This window comes from Onthophagus taurus, chromosome 7 (genome assembly GCF_036711975.1).
Source record: "Onthophagus taurus isolate NC chromosome 7, IU_Otau_3.0, whole genome shotgun sequence".
Taxonomy (NCBI): Eukaryota; Metazoa; Arthropoda; class Insecta; order Coleoptera; family Scarabaeidae; genus Onthophagus; species Onthophagus taurus.
In genome coordinates, this window is record NC_091972.1 from 18,222,406 (window position 1) to 18,233,826 (window position 11,421).

At 34.7% G+C, this 11,421-nt stretch overlaps 1 protein-coding gene and 1 long non-coding RNA gene across 2 annotated transcripts; both read right to left on the minus strand.

Annotated features, from left to right (window-relative positions):
* Positions 1-1,800: 1,800 nt before the first annotated feature.
* Positions 1,801-2,656, minus strand: LOC111416624 (transcription initiation factor IIA subunit 1-like). The gene has a single exon (XM_023048684.2). The coding sequence runs from the start codon at positions 2,582-2,584 to the stop codon at positions 1,907-1,909; it is 678 nt and encodes a 225-aa protein (XP_022904452.2). The 5' UTR covers positions 2,585-2,656; the 3' UTR covers positions 1,801-1,906.
* Positions 2,657-10,561: 7,905 nt separating this feature from the next.
* On the minus strand, positions 10,562-11,186 carry LOC139430706 (uncharacterized). The gene is made up of 3 exons (XR_011641090.1): positions 11,120-11,186; positions 10,812-10,996; positions 10,562-10,743 (listed from the first exon to the last, which is right to left on the minus strand). It is a non-coding gene; the product is annotated as an uncharacterized lncRNA (long non-coding RNA).
* Between the last annotated feature and the right edge of the window lie 235 nt (positions 11,187-11,421).

Sequence of the window (11,421 nt, forward strand, 5' to 3'; positions counted from 1 at the left end):
AGGTTTGGAGTACCTGTAATAAACCTTAAATGGAAAATAATACAATAGCCACATTTGCAGACGACTCGGCCATATTGGGAGTTATAAACAATAATGACGAATGAACCGGAAAATTACAACCTGCTACTCAACAATCAATATCCTATTCAAATCAATCCTAGCATCTATTAGGCATAACTTTAGACGCGAAAAGAGAGTGTCTCTGTATATATTATAGCTAATTTAAAGCTATAGGATGCTTCTGTGAATGGAAATGACTGGGGCGTCCTCTAATAAGTAAAGAAAATGTTGATGAGTTTCACAAAAATATCGCTCAGCAAAGCAATCATTTGGAATATTATAATTTATTCCAAATGTTTCATTATTATAATTTATGGAAAGAAAAGACTTTGCGACCATTGATAAAATAAGTCGCAAGCGACCTTGGCTTAATCAGAAGAAATCGGATTTAAGCAACACCTTTGGAATCAAAGAACTAGCCCGAGGCCAAATCCGAACAATATATATCAACGCCTTGGCTATAAGCGGCCTTGGTTTAATCGGAAGAAACAATGGATTCAGCGAACCAAGCCTAGGTCGCTTGTGGCTGAAGCACTTCATTGTGTTCCCATCACTTCGCTTTATTGTGTTTTCATCACCATGAGAATCAAAGACCCAAACAATTAAATCGCAGCAACCCAAATCAGACTATATATATCAGCGCATCCTCCTGATCGACAGAAACAATGGATTCAAGGAACTAAACCAAGAACACTTGCGGCAGAGGTACTCCAATGTGTAGCTTAACTTGAATTGGCGTGAAGTGTATTGTGGTACCTCTGTAACACCTTATAAAAAAAGATAAGTTGTTCAACGTATTTACAAAATTTTGTGAAATGTTAAATAACACAGCTACAATAACATCATGAAATTGCTCTAATCCTTTATAGTCACGCTGTATATAAAAACCTACATATTGAACCTACTAATCAACCGTGTAAAAGATGCCATCAGACCCCAAGTAGAATACGAGATAGGGACCCAAAATGTTAACATATTTTGCTATGCCGACGATGCCGTTTTGATTGTAAGTAACGAAGATGACCTGCAAAGACATGTATTACTTCAACATACCAGCTAAGCAATACTATATGAAAATATCAACGTAGAAAACAAAATGTATGGTAATATCCAAAGAACAAAGACGCTGCAAACTACAAGATGAAGACTCTATAATAGAACAAGTTATGCATGTTAAATATCTAGGTGTAGAAATTACAAGCTATCGAGATCTATGCGAGGAAGCACAAGTACAACTTACAAGAGCGACACAAGTGGCAGGCTGTCTAAGGGACACTATATGGCAGAACAAATACATGTGTGTAGAAAGAAAAATGAAGTATATAAAGTCATGGTACGATCCATACTAACATATGGTACTGAGACGACAGCAGAAACAAAGACTAAACAGAGGATGGGAGTGATGGAGATGAGTCTTGAGATTTATGTTAAATGTCACACTGCGAGATAGACAGACCAACACCTTTATCAGAGAAAGATGTAACGTCATACAGGATATAGTAAAACAGACAAAAGTAAGAAAGAAAAGGTGGGAGGAGTATGTGGAAAGAATGGATGAGAATGCATGTATGGACGACTAAAAGGAAAAAGACCACAAGGACGACCGCCCAATAGATGGGCACAGAGCTAATTCTCCTCGTCTGCGGAGTAAAGTCCAAAAATCAGGCTTGAAAAACAGAAATGCATCCCTAGTCAAAAGTAGTAGAAGAAGGTATGGAGATTTAGAAATTACGAAAAAAGTAATCCAAGAAATTGATTTTTATTATTGCAATAATATAAAAATATGTCCAGTTACAAACAATAATCTCATTAAACTTAACGAAACTTAAGCCAATGTCATAAAATTTCACCATACAGCGTCTCCTTTAGCGGAAGAAAACACATATTCCTCACCATTTAAGCACATTACCCCATTAGAAAAATTAAAGCGCCACCGATTCTTCGTATGATCAACAAAAGAATATTGGCACAAAATTAAATTTTCAGTATAAAAAGGATCTTCATTTTCATCGTCGTCGGTGTAATCATCCTCTGAATTTAAGCTTTCTTCGCTGTTGATATCTTCTTTAGTATCCTCAACAGTATCGCTTGATTCGTCTAAAGAATCATCACTATCATCGGTTTCATCCAAATCGTCTGATTTTTGTGGAATAATAACTTTCTTTTCAACCATATCTACAGGTTTCGGCGATAAAACATTTTTCGCAAAGTTGGATTGAACCACTTTTGAGGTTATATTCGGTGGTAAACATTTTAACGCGTCCATCGTGGTTTCATCGAGTTCTGGTTTATTCGTATCTTCTAAATCGCTTTCTTTTGCATTTGGCGAACTCATTTCGCCCTGGTTCCGATTGCGGTGATGATTTTCGATTTTATTAATCCATAACATTTTCAATTGACGTAACATATCTTCATCATAACCTTCTTCCATGAAAGCATCACTTACGTTTTCAATTACATGCTCGATAGTGTTACGGTAAAATGAGTTAGTTGCTGGAGAACAGTTTAAAATGATGTTCTCCATAATTTCGCAGTAACTTAACCAGAGACTCAGAAAGAACTAAACCAATCTAAATCTAAACTCTAACCTGTCATGTAATTGACGTTTAAATAAAGTTTTAAGATATACCATAGATGGCGCTTTATTATTGATAGATTTGATAATAAATAAATTCTAAATAATTTAAGTTAAGGATTAATGTCAAAATGAATGATGTCGCTAATCTGTTGACAGATTGCTGTAAAGGATATAGAAAATGTAATAAATCCGATTACGTTCATTTACCATGTTTCGTAATATTTGTGGTTCGATTGAATGCGCGAGAAAGAGACGGGAAGTGAACGTCATATTCGAGATTCGAGCGAATTATTATGTGTCATTGTTATTAATGTTGGGTTGGGGCGGAATGCCAATAAACCACAATAACCTAGCCGTAAAACGGGATTAGATCGCGATGTATGAAAGCTAATGTATTAGATCGATTCGATCAGAGTGTGAATAATTTATGGTTTGTTATGGTAATTTTTTCGAAATGAACATAGCCATTTAAGTAGGAATTTAATTATTTTAATGTTAACAGCCCTCCAATTAATTACCATGGAGATCTAGATTTTAAATTAAAAAACGATAATTTTCATAAGGTGATTTTCAAAAGAAATTAATTTTAAATATAAGGAGTTTATAGTCACGTCTTTTGTGATCACATCTGTTTTTTGTTCAAGTTTTTATTGTTGTTAACACCAAAGTTACAACCTCTAGAAATTAAAGCAAGCCATAGAAATTGACGAAAACATTTCAGCGACGTTAACGTCGTTGACTGTTGCTAGACAAGAAAAATGCCTTTAAGTCTTGCAGAAGTTGCTCAGGCAGTGGCTTTGGTGGAAGATGGATGCAGCATTCGTTATGCTGCTCGTATTCTTGGCCTCGTTATGTCGCAGGCAAATGATTATATTTCAGGTAGATATCTTTTTCCTAGTCAGATACTGTCTGCCTAGACAAACAGTAGTTCGTTACCGTTTTATCATTACATGTCTAGGCAAATGCTATTGGACAAGACAAATAATATCTGTCTAAGCTTGTTTTAGGCAAATACCATTTTTTCGATACAACAATGCAATATAGAGTAGGTACCTGTTCATAATAAAATAAGCCATATGCCATTTGCCTGAGAAAGTAGAATTTAGACTGAAATAAATGGAATAAAACTATTTGTCTAGGCAGATAGTATCTGACTAGGAAAAAGCTATTTACCTGAAACAACCATTTGCCTGCGACTGGAACAGGCGACTGTAACGACTGGAACAGGCGTAGAAGTTAGAAAAATTGTCATAAAATTGCATAAGGAGGTCATGCATAAACTACTTGACAAAAGTGCTTCTACTGTTCAGTACATAATTAAACAGTTTGTAGATATCGGAATTATTGAAAATGCACCACGTAAAATTGCTAACTCCCCGAGATGAACGAAGCATTAGAGAAGAAGTTATCGCAAATCTTCGGACATGCGCCCCAAAAATAGCAGCAAACCTTCAAAATCAAGTTAATAAGCAAGTAAGTGCAGAAACTGTGAGAAGAGTTTTGCGATCTGCCGGCTATAACGGATGAGTACTGCGAAAGAAATAACGGTTTTTTGGAAAAGGGTAATGTTTACTGACGAGTCAAAATACAACATTTTTGGATGTGATGGTAAATGTAAAAGTTGTAGGAAAGCGCTTGATTTAAAAAATCTTCTACCAACAGTTAAGCATGGGACGTGGATCTGTTATGGTGTGTTATGGATGCTTCAGGAATCGGGAGTTTAGTTTTTATCGATAATATAATGGACAAATGGTGATATTTAAATATTTTAAAGACCAATTTAAAACAAAATGCTATACAATTGGGCCTTCGAAACAGTTGGATCTTCCAACAGGATCAAGACCCAAAACATAGAGCGCATGTAGTTCGCGAATGAGTTTTATACAATGTGCCTAAGCAGCTACATTCTCCGCCAAGTCACCAGATATTAACCCCATAGACTACGTGTTTAGAAAAAGCAATTAGTAAACACAACATTGACAGTAAGAAATCGTAAAAAGTTGCATTACAAGCAGAACGGGCAAAAATTCCGATTTCTTATGCTGAAAAGCTTGTGCAATCAATGCCGAGAATATTGAAAGTACTAAAAGCGAATAGAGGACCTACGAAGTACTTGCACTACGCAGATCTCATCGTTCATTGCAACAACTGGAACTGTACGATTACTTTTGTGAAGTTGCATTGGAACAATTTTGAAGAATTATTAATCTATTTTGCTATTTTCTTGAGTTTAAGAATTTTTTACTTATAAATCTGTTTGAAATGAAGAATTACAACTGTTTAAAAAAAAACAAGATATAATCAAGGCCTTGAGAGACGTGCGGCTAAATCCGACTGGTTCTAGTTCTCGGTCTAGCTTTTAGCACTATCACTAAAACTAACACAAGTTTCTAGTTCTCAGTCTTGTGTTAGTTCTAGTTTTGCACTAGAACTAACACAAGACTGAGAATTAAATATTATATATGGCGAGTTATATGAAATTATATTACTCTTTGTCACTAAAAACAATTTCATGCCTATTTCCTATAATCAGCTTTTATCAACAGCTGCACGTAACGTTGAGTTACGACTTCGACCATTTTATTAATTTAAGAATCTGAATGCAGATGTGATTATACTGGAATTAATTGTATTTTTAAGTTGAATACTGATCTGACTTAAAATCTTGTATTTGTAGTGGTCGCTATTTTATACTTATACATCCGCTTTATGTTTTAGGTTGAATCCTCGCCTCCTGTCTATCAGCTCCTGCTGCGTTTCCACACCAGTAAGTCCATAGGAGGATGCCCAACTAACACACATCCTCTATTGACACCGTGTCATATATTAACATATCTGCATACTTTCTGAAGTTAAGGGCAACTGCTCATGCTGGAGTCGCGTAGAGATTTCTGCGCGTGTGGCTGGAACTTCCGTTTTTGGGTGTATACCATGTGCCCTCAACAATAATCATTTTTGTTTTGTTCTTAGCTAGTTGCAGGTACGATATACGACATTTTTTGTACAGTCTTATTTTTCAGTATGATTATCTCCATATTCCACCAGTGACATACCTTTTTGTAACCTCATCCTCAGTTTCTCTCGTCCATAAATACATTCCAAAGAAGATAAGGGAAAGAAGAAACAAACGATGGCTTCTATGCTCTGCCGTCCGGAAGGATTATTTTTGTACTTGTAAGGTAAGATTTTACAATTTTTCTAATTTCTCCTGAAAATTGCTTTTCTCTCAAAGGCTCATTTATCTTGTGTATCTCATTTGTTACTTTGTCTTTGCCAGGCGGTTTTTTGGGTTTGTTGTCTCTTAAGCCTCGCCAATGAGAATGATTCCGGTTGACGTTTTTTGTCATCATCCTTCCATCTCTCTCTGAGACTCTCTCAGTATTAGGAATAACTTTCTAAACTGATTGTATATTGTACTCCGATTTATTCTTTATGATGATGATGGTTAATTTTTTCTTGCTTCTTTGTACTCTCTCTTTGCATCTTGCTGTTCGTAAGTGTCTTCTTTTAGTTATAGTTTGTTCTTCCTTCCAATACCTGATCATCCCACCAGAATACTAAGTCTTTTATCTGCGCTCCGCAATGTTTTTGCTTAAGAGTGCGTCCATTAACATGTTTAGAGATAAACTGAAAGAAACTCTCTTGTCTACTAGTTCCTGCTGCGTTTCCACACCAGTAAGTACATAGGAGGATACCCAGCCAACACGTTCTCTGTTGACACCATATCTGCATACTTTCTGAAATTAAGAGCAACTTCTCAGCAAATTAAGAGATTTCTGCACGCATGACTGGGATTTCTGTTTTCGGGTATAAACCATGTGTCAGACTGAAAGAAACTCTTATATATTCAGCTCAAGAGCTTATCTCAGTCGCCTTCTAGGTCTAATGTTAGTTCTAGTTTGTTCTAGGTTTTCCACTAGAACTACCACAAGACAGAAAACTCAGGGTTATCATAAGGACATCACCTTTTTCCTTGCAAAACTATCCAATGCCTGTACTATTAAGCTATGTTGCATTTTATGTGGGACAGTGCAAGTACATAGTAGTTTCATAACTATGGTTACTGCAATCAAATTTTGCGAGTTATATGAAATTCCTGTATATATCTTCTGTTTTTTTAGATTTTAGTTTCTTTGTTACAGCGGTAACCTCGTTTTTGTCAGTAGGTCTAAAAGTAATAAACTATAATAATAAATTATAAACCCACCATATTTTGAAACTGTATCGTTACATACAATCTAGGAAGAAATAACTGAATCTAAGAGTGCAAAAAGTGCAGACCAAAACCTTAATATATCACCAATTATAAGGATGAAGTGTTTATTGTTAAACATAGCTTATTACAATAATCACGAATAACGGATGTAAAGCTCGCGAGAGTTGATAATTGCTGTCTACGTTTACAAGATATGTTTATTCACTTAAAAATTATTTAATGCCCGTCATACGCAATAACGCAATGAACTGCTGAGAGCATTCAATAATTAACTTTATCAAAGACCTTACTATACCTCAACATATACCTCCATACTTTACTTTCTATAAAACTTTTTACATTGTTGCAAAAATGTTTATATAAGTTTATTTTTGATATATATTTTGTAACTAAAACCTTAAGTAGTAATTTAACCAGAAAACGTGAATGTTTTTTTAAGACTTTAATGTGAAGTCTTAACGGTCAACAAATTACGATTACGGAACGAACACAAAATCAGTCCATTAACCAGCGCAGTAAACGAGTATAAACGATAATCGGTCCGTTTTAAAGGTAAGGAACGTTCAGGAGAAAACGTCGTCAAATTGACTTTATGTGTACCGGAAGCCCTTGACATCGAATACCGTAAGTGATTCATGACCCAAAACGGAAGAACCGGACAATCGAGGGGTGGATAAACCAAAAACCAACTGACCCGTTCTAGTTGTAGCCTTTAACAATAGAATCGGCAAAAATAAATTTCATTATTTTAAAAACTCTGAGAAAATGTTTTTTTTGTGTCGCTTTTATTTGTGTTTTTATCGAACCTGTTTGTATCATTAGCGGTTCCGTTTCGACGCCTTCTTCGACGTCAACGCATTACCGGCGGACGTACGACCGGAAATTGATGAAAAGACACGCGACGCGACGCTTAACTTTTTACCATCGTTTCGCGCGCACACCACCTAGAAAGTTAAAAGTCACCGACAACGCACGTGATTCACCCCCGGGAATCGGGGGAAACGACGTCAACGGAAGAAACAACAGGCTACGCGTTAATTATTCAGCACAACGTCGTCGTTAGAGGGTTGGAAGTAGCACGGGTTTAATGTTTAGGGTGGGATGGACACACAACCCACACCTTTAATCTAAATACTCAATAAAATTAATAGTAGAGAAAGAAGTCTCATCTAATTTTTGTAATCACAAACATTCAGTTCTCAAGCACAGATCCTAAGTTTACTATAAACCTGTTTTGGTTCAAGAATTCTGTAGTTCCAAACAGTTCTGAATGTTTCTATGCATACATTTAATATGTAATATGTATGCGCAGAAAAGTTCAGAACTGGTCGAAACTGCAGAAGATTTGAGCCAAAACAGGCCTTATGAATATATGGTTCACTTTTGTAAAAAGAATGAGCCAAGAGTTGCAAGAAGCTATTCACAATTCATTAATGCCTAAAAAAGTTAAAAGTGTAAAAGATAGATTTGTAAAGTTTTCACTTTTAGTGTGATGGATGTTGATAAGAAAATAAAGCTTTTTTTTTATTTTCTTTATTAATACTACAATGAATAAAAATAGGATACATTTTCAAATACATTATACAAACTTTTTAAGATACATATTATTTATTTATTAGGAACACAACAAAAATTGGAAAACTTAAAGCATTTTGCATACAAGCGGTAACAAATTTCTCACACTCTTTCAGTCTCATAGTCATCTAAGTCATCAATCTGAAAGCTCTTTAAAAATTGAAACCAACTTAGCAACTTTGACATTGCCTAGCCGATTACGTAGTTTTGAATGGACTAAACCGTATGATGAGAAGAGTCTTTCTATGTTGGCTGACGATGCAATAGCTGTATGAAGCTCTGTTGAGCAAGTTCCAATGCTGTCGTATTTATATTTTTCATAGAACGCCAATGGTTTTACATTCCCAATTAGATGTTTAGAAAACATATATGGTTTAAAGGGTACACACTTTCCCTGGTAATTAATAATAATTGGCAATGCTTCTGGATGATAGATATTTACATATTCCATGCCAGTTTCTATTTGCTCTTGACTAAGTTTATTTCCTTAATTTTTTTAAATAGTCTTGGTGCATTTGTCTTTAAATTGGTGTCGTCTACAAGTTTTATTATATCTTTATCAATACTTATTCTGACGGTTGAGCAAACGTCGAATAATATTGACCAGTTTTTCAAGTTACTTTCCAAGCAGTCCTATAAAGTATTCCAACGAACATCCTGAGGCAATACAGGTACATACTTTGCCTGGTAATTAATAATAATTGGCAATGCTTCTGGATGATAGGTATCTACATATTCCATGCCAGTTTCTATTTGCTCTTGACTAAGTTTATTTCCTTAATTTTTTTAAATAGTCTTGGGGTATTTATCTTTAAGTTGATGTCATCTACAAGCTTTATTATATCTTTATCAATACTTATTCTGTCGTTTGAGCAAACGTCGAATAATATTGACCAGTTTTTCAAATAACTTTCCAATCAGTCCGATAAAGTATTCCAACGAACATCCTGAGGCAATACAGGTACACACTTTGACTGGTAATTAATAATAATTGGCAATGCTTCTGGATGATAGGTATCTACATATTCCATGCCAGTTTCTATTTGCTCTTTACTAAGTTTATTTACTTAATTTTTTAAATAGTCTTGGGGCATTTGTCTTTAAATTGGTGTCGTTTACAAGCTTTATTATATCTTTATCAATACTTATTCTGTTGTTTGAGCAAACGTCGAATAATATTGACCAGTTTTTCAAGTAACTTTCCAAGCAGTCCTATAAAGTATTCCAACGAACATCCTGAGGCAATACAGGTACACACTTTGCCTGGTAATTAATAATAATTGGCAATGCTTCTGGATGATAGGTATCTACATATTCCATGCCAGTTTCTATTTGCTCTTGACTAAGTTTATTTCCTTAATTTTTTTAAATAGTCTTGGGGTATTTATCTTTAAGTTGATGTCATCTACAAGCTTTATTATATCTTTATCAATACTTATTCTGACGCTTAAGCAAACGTCGAATAATATTGACCAGTTTTTCAAGCAACTTTCCAAGCAGTCCTATAAAGTATTCCAACGAACATCCTGAGGCAATACAGGTACATACTTTGCCTGGTAATTAATAATAATTGGCAATGCTTCTGGATGATAGGTATCTACATATTCCATGCCAGTTTCTATTTGCTCTTGACTAAGTTTATTTCCTTAATTTTTTTAAATAGTCTTGGTGCATTTGTCTTTAAATTGGTGTCGTCTACAAGTTTTATAATATCTTTATCAATACTTATTCTGTCGTTTGAGCAAACGTCGAATAATATTGACCAGTTTTTCAAATAATTTTCCAAGCAGTCCGATAAAGTATTCCAACGAACATCCTGAAGCAATACAGGTATACACTTTGCCTGGTAATTAATAATAATTGGCAATGCTTCTGGATGATAGATATCTACATATTCCATGCCAGTTTCTATTTGCTCTTGACTAAGTTTATTTCCTTAATTTTTTTAAGTAGTCTCGGGGCATTTGTCTTTAAATTGGTGTCGTCTACAAGCTTTATTATATCTTTATCAATACTTATTCTGTTGTTTGAGCAAACGTCGAATAATATTGACCAGCTTTTCAAATAACTTTCCATGCAGTCCGATAAAGTGTTCCAACGAACATCCTGAGGCAATACAGTGTTACGGTTGGAGTTGATTTTGATTTTTTTTTTAGGGTTTTTAAATGATATTCAAAGCGCAATGGTTTATATTGGTTTATTTTATTGCTCGATGCAAAATTGAAAAATTGTATTTTATTTTTGTTTGAAAACATGTGGCGTGACGTCGAACTCGGAGAAAACCAGTTTGCGCGTGGACGATTGGTGCATTTTTCTGAAAAGTGGAGTTGAACAAAAGGTTTTGGGAAAGACGTTCGTTTAGAGTAAAAAGTTCTTACTTACCTTAGAAAAAGGGAATTTATTGAGCGATTATTCTATCCCAGTGTAGTGTGGTGTGTTTTTGAGTATTTTTGGTAAACATCATCACCATTCGCTTGTGCGGAAGTTATAACCTTTCGAAAAGAATCTGTGGAAACCGACCAACAACTAAGGTTTGTACACCATCTTGGCGTGAATTATCGATTTATCTGGAAACAAAAATTAATTTAAATATATTTAACTGTATCTAGGTTTCAACTTATACTAGTTTTCAAGATAGTACTAGTTTCAAATTTATAAAACTACTGTTCTACTAATGTTCGAGTACTCACCGTACTTAATTAATCAGGAGCAGATTAATTGGAAATCTTCATAAGTGTTAACGTCATCGCTAGCGTGGTATCCTGGTGAACCTTGGTGGAGACCTTAAACAAAAAAAAAAGAAGATAAACCAGATAAGTGCATTTAACTATTTTAAATTACGAATAAACTTACCTGTGTCGAGTAACTAAGATTGAATTCTTTATTTCGGTATTATCGTGATTGTACTTACCTTATTTGTTTATTGAATTCAACATTTGAGTTGAATAGCTGAATGATTTTTTTTTCTTTCTTCGAAGTATATCATTTATTT

What these genes read in the sequence shown, in the direction of transcription:
- LOC111416624 (XM_023048684.2), bottom strand. Translation starts at nt 2,584, where the DNA reads ATGGAGAACATCATTTTAAACTGTTCTCCAGCAACTAACTCATTTTAC.